The sequence below is a fragment of the Alligator sinensis genome, unplaced genomic scaffold, assembly GCF_000455745.1.
Source record: "Alligator sinensis unplaced genomic scaffold, ASM45574v1 scaffold842_1, whole genome shotgun sequence".
Lineage (NCBI taxonomy): Eukaryota > Metazoa > Chordata > Crocodylia > Alligatoridae > Alligator > Alligator sinensis.
In genome coordinates, this window is record NW_005842295.1 from 294,428 (window position 1) to 307,266 (window position 12,839).

Below are 12,839 nucleotides of genomic sequence, written 5' to 3' on the forward strand. Positions count from 1 at the left end.
GGATAAAATATACTGATTTTATCTGATATTTCAGGACTGATTTATCACAAAAAATCTAATGAAAATGTTAACATTGGAGTCATCAGGACCAGAATTTATCCAATTAATACATCAAAATATGTTGTTTTTATCAAATAATTATCTAAGCCATTAAAAAAAAAATTAGAAGGGACAAATGCTCCATGAATATCATTTTTCAAATTCATCAAGTGTAAAACAAGAGACCCATTAGAGAACCCATTCTGGTCTCCTACATATAGCATAGACTAACATTTCACTGCTCTTCCATATTTTAACATAGAGTCTAAACATTTGCATGTGAGAAGCATTCACAGTTCACAAACCACTGCCATAAATATTTCAAAGATATATAAGTTCATTAAAAAATTATCTTTAGGAATGAAGTGAGTTTATTTTTTTAATATGGGAAAATGATCAAAAAATATATCATGAATTTGTGGATAATATCAAATAAATATACTGGTTTCTATCTATCCATACCCATACTTAGTTCTCCATCCATACATAGCCTGATACACATTCTCTATCTAAACTTATATGCACTCCTCTATCCATATCTTTTCCTTGGCTCTTGAGGCTCTACTGCTGTATTTTCCCAGCATGATGCACTAGCCCTAAATGAATCCAAATATTTCCAGTGGCACTCTGAGATTCCTCCATGTTCATTTACCTCTGCAACAGTTATGCTGATTTCAGTAGGGTGTATTTGCCTGGCATCTCTCTTCTGATGCTCACAAAGTTCCTTTAGAGATGGACACGCAGCCTTTTGCACCCCAAAAATTCAGTCTTCTCATCCATCTGCAAATTCTAAAAAATTAGTTATTAGAAAGTCACATTTGTTGAGGTTCAGAGCAACTCTGCCAAAGATTCACATTGTCCGTAGACTTAGATGGCTGATATATCACCTTGAGGTCATAGGTAGGGATTGATGCAATTGGTGATGACAAAAGGATGTAGGGTGTTATGCTGATACTTTGCTGCTTGGTGGTTCAGCTGCAAAAAAAAGATTATTAAACACCTATTAGGTGACACTTGCTTGTAAATCAGAGCCTGTCTCAGCTAAGATGCCAGGGAGAGCTGGTATTTCAACCTAATTTTCAGAGGATAGCGGTTTAGGTAAGGCAAGACAGAATCCAGGACAATTCTGCAAATCGCACCAGACTTGGCCAGTTGAACTAAAGTGAATCTCCCTTCTCAGTCACCAACTCCAAGTCACTCAAACTGGCACGCTCAAAGGAGCCTAATAGAGTTAAGAACCTAAAGGTCAAAGAATCAGGGATTAGCATCAGTTTAGAATTTAGGCACTTACAGGTTGGGTGCTACAATGCCTTGTAAGCACTTTATAGTTAGAGTTAGTTGAAAATACTTTGTCTCTCAAAAAAATGCAAAGAAGATATTTGTTACATTTAAAAAATTTTATTTTATGGGAAAATTCAAAATGAAATATATGTTTAGAAAACAAGACCATTTAGAATTTTTGCTCTTGCCCCTGCCACTTTTTAAAAACCTTTTCATTTATATAGGGCCTTTATATATTTTTCCTTTTAGCTCAAGCAGCTGAGGTTCATACTTTTAGCAGTGAAAGTACAGGGTTCAAATCCACATTCACAGGAAAACATGCAACAATATTCAGACTAAAAACTTAGAGCCTAAAGAACTAAGATAAAGGCATAGTGCGTGTTGTTGATGCAGGGACAGCAGTTACTCTTGGGTGCTGCTAACATGACCACACAAGGCCCTATTAGACTGGGAGAGACTCAACATGTGGCAGTTGTGAGAACATGTTGAGCAGATTCTAAGAGTGATAGAGAAAGTGCTGGTGGTGTCATATTCAACAGAGACAGGTGTTGTCATCTGCTTCGGCCAAAGGAAAAGAGAGAAACGTGGGCAGAGAGAAGGTTTTTCCTATAGTTCTAAGGGATGACTCAATTTAGTCCTGAAGTAGTTCCAGCTGGGGTCTGAGGCTTAGGTTGAATACAGAAAGCGAGAAGAACAGCACTCTGATATCACTGTGATAGGAACACTACATTCAGAGACAGACAGACCCTGGACCTATAGGCTAGGAACAGAAATTACACATAAACTGGTTTAAGTGATCAGAAATGGGTTTAAACCTGTACCAGAGCAAAAGTTCAGTGCACATAAAACAGTTTCAAAATGGCCAAAACTGGTTTAAGATAATCCTGGTTGAATGCTTTATCAGACTTAACTGATTGAGGTCAAACCGATTTATGGAACTTCTGTCCTAGACCCCTCCCTGGTTTAAGTTAAACCAGAGTCCCCCAGTATCCCAGGATGCTTCTCAGCCCTGGGATGGATTGGGTTGGGCTGTATGCTCCAGAGAGCAGGGCTGGCTCCAGCCCTCTCCTCCCTAGCCAGAGCACTGACAATGCTCTGGATGGCTGAGAAAGGGGTGTAGGACTGCAGCTGGGATGTACCTGGCAAGGGCACAGTAGCATCTGCCAGACTTCCCTTTGCCTCCTCACCCTGCCTCGCTGCTTGCTGCTCAAGCAGGGATTCCCGCCCCTCTCTCCCCACTCCCGTAGCATAGACCGCAGCAGCATGAACCCCAGTTGGCATCTGGCCACACACCCGTCATGCTAGCTAATTCTGACAGGGGTGTGTGTGTGTGTGTGTGTGTGTGTGTGTGTCTGTCTGTCCAATTTCACTGGAACAGAGGCAGACAGAACAGTGTCCATGTAGGCCTTTCTGGAACTAATCAGCAGGTCAGCCAACCAGGGCTGTTGCCAGCCCTCCCTTGTCTGTCAGCCAACCAGGGCTGCTGCTCTCCCTCCCTTCTTCCTGAAGAAGCCAGTGGTTTGCAAAGGTCTTGCAAATGCCCCCACTCTGCAGGTAAGAAGAACGCAAACTAATGAGAGAGATGCTTTAGTTTTCTTTTGTAGTCAGCAAGCAGTGCTTGATGGGCTGATAAGCTTTGTGTTCTGATAAGCTCCCTGCACGCTTGCTTCAAAGCCATCAGAGTGCAGACATCTCCCATCCTGAAACCCTTATATCAATTGAAGTTTCACTATGCAGCCATTCTGGTGATTGCTTCTATGCATCAATTACTGAGCCTGGTTAGAGTGCAGCTTCCCAGACCTGTAATCTGTCAGTGTTCAACAGAGGACAGAGGGAGATGTGAGAAATGACCTGGTTTGCAATGAATGTGACCAATCAGTGCTGTCAGTTTGAGATTTAGGCAAATATGAAGCACTAGCTAGCAGGATAATAAGGTGGCAACAGATCGACCTGGAACAAACAAGTTCATACTGTCACACTGCCCTTAGCAACTCTTTGGGAAGTGGCTGTGCACACCCCAAAAAAGAAGACAGCAGAGGCACTTCTGAGAGACTGTGATGCCACACATTTCCTGTCTACAGCTGAGGACAGTATGAAGAGAAAGGGAGAGGGAGATTGAAATGCTCATCCAGTATCATCAATAGATGCATTCACTCTACACAAGCAGCTCCTCCCCCCGCCCCCCCCCCCCTGCATGCTAGCTGGGGGCCAAGGTCTGGCAACACTTTCCATCCCTTGAGTGGTGAGTGGAGAAAAGCCTGGAAAGGGCTGCTTCCCCCTCCCCCTCCAGGCACACTCCAGCTGGGGACTGTGCAGGCCAAGGTGGAGGTTTAAAGCCCTCTCTAATCATAGTGGCCTACCTGGGACTGGCCATGCACCCCCTCAGCTCAGTACTGAGTAAGGGAAGGGAGGGCTGTTCTAGTGCCCCCTGGCTTCTAGCCTGAGCCACTGCAGGCATGTGCCTGCATTTTCTGAATCAAAAGTGAATGTCTACCCACTTGCTAATAGGTTCAATCTATGCAGGTTACACTAAACTACAAACATTGAATCAATTCAGGCTCAGGCTTTTTGAATGTCTGTACTTAGCACCAGAGACAGGTAGAAAGACAGAACATTCAAACAAGTTAAGGATAGTTAGTAGGCAGGCAGAAAGGGGGAGAAGGAAGAAGCATAAGAAATAACAATTTGGATACACTAGAGTGATATTCTGATAGATAGTCATGGAGGGTTCCTGTGCAGGATGGTGACATCCAGGTGACGGCATCCATATTATGTTGTTTTTGTGCATGTCCATTAAATTCTGTTTGGAATATTCTTACACCAGTATTAATAGCTATCAAGGGAAAATGGCATCCTATAAGCAAAATCCCACTGATCACCACACTTATTTTCACAAACCCTGTAATCACCCCAAACACACTATTAAAGCTGTGATCTACAGGTAGATTGTCAGATACCACAGTATTTGCTCTAGGGGAAATACTCATGACCCACCTGACCATTCTAAAAACTATCTTTACTCAACAAGGACACACCACCAAAGAAAAAGACTGCATCTCTGCATGAGTGACCCAAATACCCCTAGTAACCATGAGACAGAGCCCCAGAAAGGTTAATGAAATAAGAGTTACTGGCAGTTTGTCCCATGCTGTTGTGAAAGATGTCTGAGCAATTGTCCCATGATATCATCGGAGGAGAAACAGGTTGCTTGGCCCTTGCTGCATCCCACAGAGCCAGCACTCCACCTGGCCTCCCATGTTTGGTCTCAGGGTGGGGGGGAGGATGCAAACCAGCACTCTCAGGGGATGCATGTGCACCCGCTACACATCATCTACGACCAGGGAATTTGGAAACCCAATTACCAGTCATTTAATGAAAGCTTCGTCTCCAATTCCTTTCAGCAACAGTATATAACTTGGTAAAGCTCACATGATTTGTTTTTATCTAGAAGTCTGTGCTGAACCAAGCTACCAGTCATGCCTTCAGCTTCAGGCTTAGAGGTGAATGCATTTGAAATACAGGATGCTTGTTCGTTGTTAGCAGATAACACATTCTTAGGGAAGTGTGGAGGGCTATCCTTCAAAGGATTGTGGTTGTGGGGTTCATTCATCTTTGTGGTTGTATGTCACAATACTGTCCTATCTCCATGTGCAGGCAGAGATGGATCAGGACAACCTCACATCACCAGTGACTGAATTTCTCCTGCTTGGTCTCTCCCAGAGTTGCCAGATTCAGCTTTTCCTCTTCATCCTCTTTCTGGCTGTCTATGCCACCACATGGGTAGGGAACCTCACTATCATCACTACAGTGATCTCTGATCCCCGTCTCCACACACCCATGTACTTTCTACTGGCCAACCTTGGTGTAATTGATGTCAGCTTCTCCTCTGTCACAGTCCCGAAGTTGCTGCATAACCTCCTCCTGGGGGGCAGGACCATCTCCTTCAATGGATGCATGGCCCAGATGTTCTTTTTCCACTATGGCTGGGGCCTGGCTAGGTGGTTCTGCCTACTCCTTAGCCCAGGTTGCCCTCATGATATGTCTCCCCTTCTGTGGGCCCAATGTGTTGGACAACTTCTTCTGTGATGTTCCCCAGGTCCTCAGCTGGCCTGCACTGATACTTTTGTTGTGGAATGGCTGATGGTATCCAACAGCGGCCTGCTGTCCAGCTTGAGCTTTGTGGTGCTGCTGATCTCCTATACTGTCATCTTGGTGATGCTGAGGATGCGCATGAGCGAGGGCAGGCAAAAGGCCTACAACACTTGCTTGGCCCAGATCACTGTGGTCTGTCTCATATTTAGACCCTGCATCGCCATCTATGCCCGGCCCTTCCACAACTTGACAGCAGACAAAGTAATCTCTGTCCTGTATACAGTCTTCATCCCTATGCTGAACCCCATGATCTACACTCTGAGGAACACTGAGATGAAAGGTGCCATCAAGAGGATATCCAGCATAGTCCTGGTATAATGGGAAGGACTGAACATGTAAACAAAGGAAGGAGTGGGAAGAATACTCATCCTGCTTGGGTGTCTTTTATGGAGGTCAATGGGAATGGTTTGATTTGAAGTCAATGGACATTATTCATCCAAGGCAATGGGAGTCCCTCTCTTAATTCCACTGTCTGAAGAGAGCAATATTGTGAATAAGTTGTCAGCCTATATTCCACCACACCTACTTCATGTTCGGCAGTGATGCAGTTGCACCCTTATTTGTCTATGCCACGTGAGCTCTCAGCACGGTGGCTAGTCAGAGCCCCTGCTTTCATGGAGCTCCAATGTCCAGAGGGTGAGAGCTGCCATAGCCATTCATCCTCTTCTTTCCACTGCTGCTGAATGCAGCATGGCAGGGTGGGGGTGGGGTGGGAGGGAGTATGGGAAAGAGGGAACAGTAGCATTGACCCCCTGGCTCTGGAGCCATACAAAAGCAAAGGCTCCGGCCGCACCCTGCCCCAATCAGCTGGTGAACTCAGAACTCATTGCTCACTCAGAGCTTCAGTAGGAGCCTGCGCTGCCTGGACAGTGAGTTCAGAGCTCACTGTACCTGTGCAGCACAGCTAAAGGTGTAGTGTGGGAGGGGTGAGGGCATGCCCCCTTGCCCCATTCCTGGGTCTGCTACTATCTGAATCTAGCCACGCAAGTTGAGGTTATTGAAGTGATCAAAGAAGGTTGAAATTATTTTTTTCAGTGAAAATTCTCCAGTGTCTTCAGTGTTTCCAGTCCCCCAAAGGGAAAGTATACCCTTCTAATTATGTTCTTGGCCTAGGAGCCAAGAGATCCGAACTTGCTTTCCAGGGCTACTAGAGACTCTCCATGTCCCCTTGGATAAAACATTTAATCACTCTAGACTTCTGTTTGCACATCTGTAAAATAAGGATAGAAATCTTTCTCTCTTCCTCTTTCCCAGAGTTTGTTGGGGACTGAGGAATTATCAGCTAACCTCAATTGTACAACACATTGTTCCACGTTCTTACCAGAGGACCCCACTCCTATTGTAGCAATTGGACAAAACCCAGATTCCCAGCCTGCCTGCTTTTTTAATACTATGTGGCATGGAAAAAATAAGAAACAGGAATAGGAGAGTCAATCTGACACAGATGCCTTGAGAATGATTCATTCTATTGCATATGAGAGTGAATCATCACATCAGGTTCTCTGTCTCCTTGTCTCTGTGGGGCAAGTGGATGGCTAGAATACTCAGCCCCTTCCCTCCCACATTGCCTTTGTTCTCCAGTTACAGTTACTCTGTTGTCTGTATGTATGGCTTTTATTTGATGGAAGACATTCAGAAAGGTGGAATGAATCTGTCAATCTGAACAGAATATATACAAAAAATTGAATTTTTTAAACAGAGAATTTTAATTTTTGAGAAAAGTATTTCTTATCAGAAGTTCATTCCAACAAAGAACCTTAGTAATTATTTCCATTTCATAGATGGAGAAACTAAGGTATACAGTGATTAAACCAGTCCTCTTCCCCACCCACTAGTCCACACTCCACTTGCATAAGTAGGAATGGAACTCAGGAGTCCTGGGGTGTGTGTAGATGAAATGGGTGGGGGGGGAGGGCCCCTAAATTGAAGCAGTGGGTTTTAAAAAACACTGCTTCAATTTAGGGCTGATTAAAACCCCGTGTCATGCACACACCCAACTGACTTACCTGCCTCTCCAGCAGGGAGGGGAGGGCGAACTGCTGCAGGGTGGTGTGGTCCCTGGGCTGTGGGCGGCTGTGGGGGGTTGTGGGAGGTGGGGGGAGGAACACCTCTCGTTTCGTCAACACACAGCCCTAGTTTCTAGTTTCTTCCCTCAGCTCAAAGGACTATGCTAGGGTATGGAGCAACTTAGTCTCAGGATGCCAGTTTCTTGGATTCTGTTTCTTCATGACACTTGAAGAATTCTGTCCTTACATTCTAGTTGAATTCTCCTGGGAGCAGCGATTCTCAGTGAGGGTACCACGGCACACACAGGTGCCATAAGATCCTTGTAAGGGTGTAATGGGGAGTAAGGAGGTAAGTGCTTATTCATCCATGCCCAGATTCTATGTGCTCACTCCTCCCTCCACCCTCCTGCCCAGACCCTGAGCTCAGAGGTGAGCACTGTAATAGTTTCATATTTTCATAGTTTCATAGTAGTTTGGGGTCAGAAGGGACCTGAACAGATCATCTAGTCTGACCCCCCGCCACTGGCAGGAGCACACGCTGGGATCACACCACCCCCGACACACTGGGATCACACGACCCCAGACAGGTGTCCATCCAACTTCTTTTTGAATTTACCCCAGGTAGGAGCGGGGACTACTTCCCTAGGAAGTTGGTTCCAGATCCTAGCCACCCTAATAGTGCCTCCTAATCTCTAACCTGAACCTATTCTCCAGCAGCTTCTGACCATTGTTCCTGGTCACCCCAGGTGCTGCTGGGGGGAATAGGGCCCTTCCTATTTGCTGCTGATCTCCCCCAACAAGTTTGTAGGCAGCTACCAAATCCCCCCTCAGCCTCCGCTTCCGGGTAATAAATAAATGCATTTTTGTAATGGTGTGCCACTAAATTTAGAAAATAATGACGAAGTGCCTTGAGTCTAAAACAACATTTCCCAACCTTTTCCACCCCACAGCACACTTACATGGCCTTTTCCATCCCATGGCACACCAGCCAGATGCAGAGTGGGAGGGTGGGGGATGGTGAGTGGCCAGATGCAAAGTGGGGGGAGGGGCGGTATCGGCACAGGGCCAGCCAGGGTGCAACGGCAGCATGGAGTGGCAGTGGCGGCACTGGCTGTAGCTATTAGGGCTATTAGGGCTGTGCAAAATTTCATTGAGTGTTTTGTTTCAAAGCTGTTTTGATGTGTTTTGAGCTCAAAACAATGAAATTGAAATGAAACAAAAGCCTTCGAAACAATTTTACAATGAAGCAAGGGCTCTTGAAATGTTTTGAAAGTTTCTAAATGTTTTGGGTTTTGAAGCCGGGCGTGGCTTCAGCACTGATCCCAGCTGGCAGCAGCAGCCTCCTGTCATCCCACGCAGATCCAGGAGCCGTGCCCCCTGGGAGGATTCTGGCACAGCCCCCAGCCCTCCCGGGGGTTGCTGGCCCCCAGATCTGCACGCCGGATGACAGCGTGCAGTTGCTGCTGGCTGGGGCCAGCATCAGCACCAATCATCCCGGTGCTGGGTGCGGGCTGTGCCCAGCACTGGTCCAGGCCGGCAGTAGCAGCTTCCTGTGATCCAGCAGGCAGATTGGGGGCCCGCACCCCAGGAGGAGTGTAGGAGAGCCCCGCAGCTCTCCCGGTGGTGTGGGCTTTTGATCTGCCAGATGATAGAAGGATCGGCTATTCCACTCCAAAAAAATTGTTAATGCAAAAAAAGACCCTCCTCCTGCTCATACTTTTTGTCACAAAATGCTAATATGACACCTTTGTTAAACTAGCTTCTCTAAAGAACTGCAAACATATATTACTAATTTAAAACTTCATTCTGTTTGCATAAAGATTCATAGAAAATAAGGGGAAAAGTTATCTGAAAAGATTATTTGGTCTAATTCTCCAACCCAAATTACGGTCAATTATACCTAAAACATTCCTGATAGATATTTATTTAATTCCCTCATAACATCATAGCTATTTACAAATTAGTGACCATTAATTTTTTTCCTGAGATTAATTTCTTTTCATCTGTTAAAATTAAGTCTAATATAGAACTTCCCTGTGTTGAGTATGTGTTTCTTGTGTCAGGAAATTGTCACCTATAATTTTTGGAAATTCTAAAGACCTTTATTTTTAACTGCAAGCATGAGTTTATTAGTAACTGCATTTATTGTGTGTTCTTCCCTTGCACTCCTGACTACCATCCAGAAAAATAGAAATGGAGTAGGACAGTGGGCCTGATACCTTAACTCCATTGCCAGCAGATCTGTCATGGCCACAAGTGGAAAAGATATCTGAGAGGCAGCAACCCAGCTTCTACTGCGGCTTGGTACAAGTCTGAACCCTTCTCCAGGGGGTCATCACTGCTTGATATGCCTGTGTCACATTCCCTGAAGCACAGCAACCTCTACTGTCATGACTGGATGTTGGGAGTTGCACCAAGTGCAAAGAAAGATGTTCTGGGTGCCAGGACTCCTGCAGGATTCCGTCATACCTCAGAGACAGGAGTGGAGTCTAACAGGTTGGAATAAGTGGGGCAGAGAGCCAGGGCTCCTAGGTTCTAAGACTGGCTCTACAACTTGCTTGTGAGATATTGGGAGAATAGTTTTCCATATTTATTTGTGCCTCAGTTTCCCCCTGTTAAAGCAAGGGTGGAAATTCCCATCTCATGTTCTCTTCTGGCAAATACTTAGATTGAGACTTTCATTTTGGGACATTCAGAGCCCTTTTATGTCTGTGCAAATAAATGAAACCTGGGTTGCTCTTATCCCCAATCAGCTTTCAAAAATCAAAACCATGAATGTAGAGCAATACCAGTGCATTGGCAGTTAGCATATGCACTGCATTGTCAATAGGGATTAAATATTAGGGGCGTGTGAAGCGGGACTTATTTGATTTGCATTCAGCCCGAATCAGGGACAGTGATTCAATTTGTTGATTTTCATTAATCACTATGACAAACATTTTGTTTTCCTTCCCTTTCTAAGACCCCTGTCTTCCTTAAGCAGAAACAGAAAGATACAGAGGTTTTTGAAGCCACGTGAAAAAACACACAACTGTATGGATCCAGAGTCTCAGGAGCCCCCTTCTAACCCACACCTAAGCAAAAAACATATTGAGGAGGTTCTGACCTCACATGAAAGTTTTCATACAGAACCCAATGCCATGTGAGAAAAAAAAAACCTTTTGTATTCATCCCCTCAAAGTGTAACACTATTTTTCTCTGTTCACAATTAAGTTTATGTCCAGCAGAGGACACACCTGTTCCTCAACCGCCTTATGGCTTCCTTGACCTCCTGGTTCCTCAGGGTGTAGATAATGGGGTTGAGCATTGGTGTTATGACCGTATAGAAGACAGAGGCCATCTTGTCTACCCTTGAGCTGGAGAAAGGCCTGAAGTAAACAAAAACGCAAGGCACAAAGATGAGACTCACTACTGTCAAGTGGGAACTACAGGTAGACAAAACTTTCCTTCCGCTTCCATCTTCAAAGTGGCTCTTTAGTGTCACTAAGATGAAACTATATGAACCCAGCAAGACCAAGAAGCACAGCAGTGAGAGAAGGCCACTGTTGGACATCATAAGTATCTCAAGTACATAAGTGTCCATGCATGCCAGCTTGACCACCTGGGGCACATCACAGTAGAAATTGTCCAGCTCACTGGGACCACAGAATGGCAGTTGGATGATCAAAGCTAACTGAGTAGTAGAATGAAGCAGGCCTCCAGCCCAGCAGACCAGAAGTAAGCAAAAGCAGCGCTGATGGTGCATGATGGCTGTATAGCTCAGTGGGTAGCAGATGGCCACATAGCGGTCATAGGCCATGAGAGTGAGAAGGAACATTTCAGAGCCACCAAGGAAGTGTACAAAAAAGAGTTGGGTCATGCAGCCGCCGTAGGAGATGGTATTGCCTTGGTTTATCAGGTCATGAAGCATCTTGGGAGCAGTTACAGTGCCCAGTGCCATGTCAATAAAGGAGAGGTTGGACAAGAAGAAATACATGGGGGACTGGAGGAGGTGGGAGTCTGCCCACACTGTTGCCATGATGAGGAAGTTGCCCAGAAGGATGGTGGCATATGTGGCAGAAACCAAGGCAAAGAGGAGGAGCTGGAGAGCACGAGAGCGGGACAGGCCCAGGAGAATGAACTCTGAGACTGCAGAGCCATTCATCCACTCTGTGTCTGGGGCAAGGAGGAGATAATGGGAGTTAGAGAAACTGTCTTGAATAGGAACCAAGAATCCTGACTCCCAGACCTGCATGCTATAACCACTAGACTATTCCCCTGCTCCTCCACTGATGACATAGAACCCTGGCTCCTGGCCCCGCTAGTCCCCACTCTACCCATGCTGCCTCTGAGACACACTCCTTATATTACTGTTTCTCTCTCTTTTCAAGATCTCTAGTTCCAAGTTACTGCATTCACACATCAACCCCATCTTCTTCCCTAGCCCCATCTCCTGCACTTTACCCTCCCTGTGCTATCTTGGTGGCAGTGCCCGCTGATCAGGATGTGTTTTTCTACATCTGCGGTGCAGGAGAATGGTTTTGTGACTTTTTGTAATGTGATGGTTTAAAAATTTCTCTTCACTGCTACAACAGAAACACCAGCATGGAAATGTATCATTGATCATAGCTCAGTCACATCAGACAGTCATAACAACATAGTCACAGCAAGAACAGTCCAGTCTCAGTCATAATAACATCCACAATTATATTTACAATCACAGCCACACTCTGGTCATAACCACAAAAGGTCACTATCACAGGAACCCCATTACACACAACATAGCCCAAGCAAAAGTCTCTGTTCTGTAACTAATGCTCAATTGCAATGATAAGGAGAAGACAGTCTTAGATAAAGGAGGCTTGAAAGCAAAAACAGAATTAGTGGAGTAGGGCAAAGAGCTGATTTAAATATTAAGATTCACACCCCTAGGTGGGGAGAAAGTATGCTAATGAAACATACATGTATGGAAATGAGATACATAGCTAAAACACAGGTATAGAGACATGCTCAGTAAAGAACTCCTTGCGTCACTCCCTTATAACCAATTAGCAAACAAGAATGCTTATGAAGGTCCAATACTCCTGTATAAAAGATGCTCATAATTAAGACTCTGTGTGCTTGTTACGTGAAATTATTCCGCTTGCACCTTGTATTGCTAGCAATAAATCTTTATACTTTCACCCCTGGTATCTTTATTGGCTTTTGCATACCGGGCACAATCCCAGACTTGAGCTGGGGCTCAACAGTAATGTCCCTCTGTTGTCTTCTTAATGGGGTGATAAACACTGTATTATCAATTCCCTGCTGGGCTGGTCAGAAGGGCAGGGGGGCCCCTCCCTAATCAGAGTGTCCTGCCAGGGCATGGCCATGTCCCTCCTT

At 45.3% G+C, this 12,839-nt stretch overlaps 1 protein-coding gene and 1 pseudogene across 1 annotated transcript; one reads left to right on the top strand and one right to left on the bottom strand.

The window, feature by feature from the left end:
* Positions 1–4,980: 4,980 nt before the first annotated feature.
* LOC102384955 lies at positions 4,981–5,790 on the top strand (annotated as a pseudogene).
* Positions 5,791–10,692: 4,902 nt separating this feature from the next.
* LOC102385209 (olfactory receptor 4Q3-like) lies at positions 10,693–11,622 on the bottom strand. The gene has a single exon (XM_006028204.2). The coding sequence runs from the start codon at positions 11,620–11,622 to the stop codon at positions 10,693–10,695; it is 930 nt and encodes a 309-aa protein (XP_006028266.2).
* Between the last annotated feature and the right edge of the window lie 1,217 nt (positions 11,623–12,839).

Coding starts and splice junctions, on each gene's coding strand:
- LOC102385209 (XM_006028204.2), bottom strand. CDS start 11,622: ATGAATGGCTCTGCAGTCTCAGAGTTCATTCTCCTGGGCCTGTCCCGC.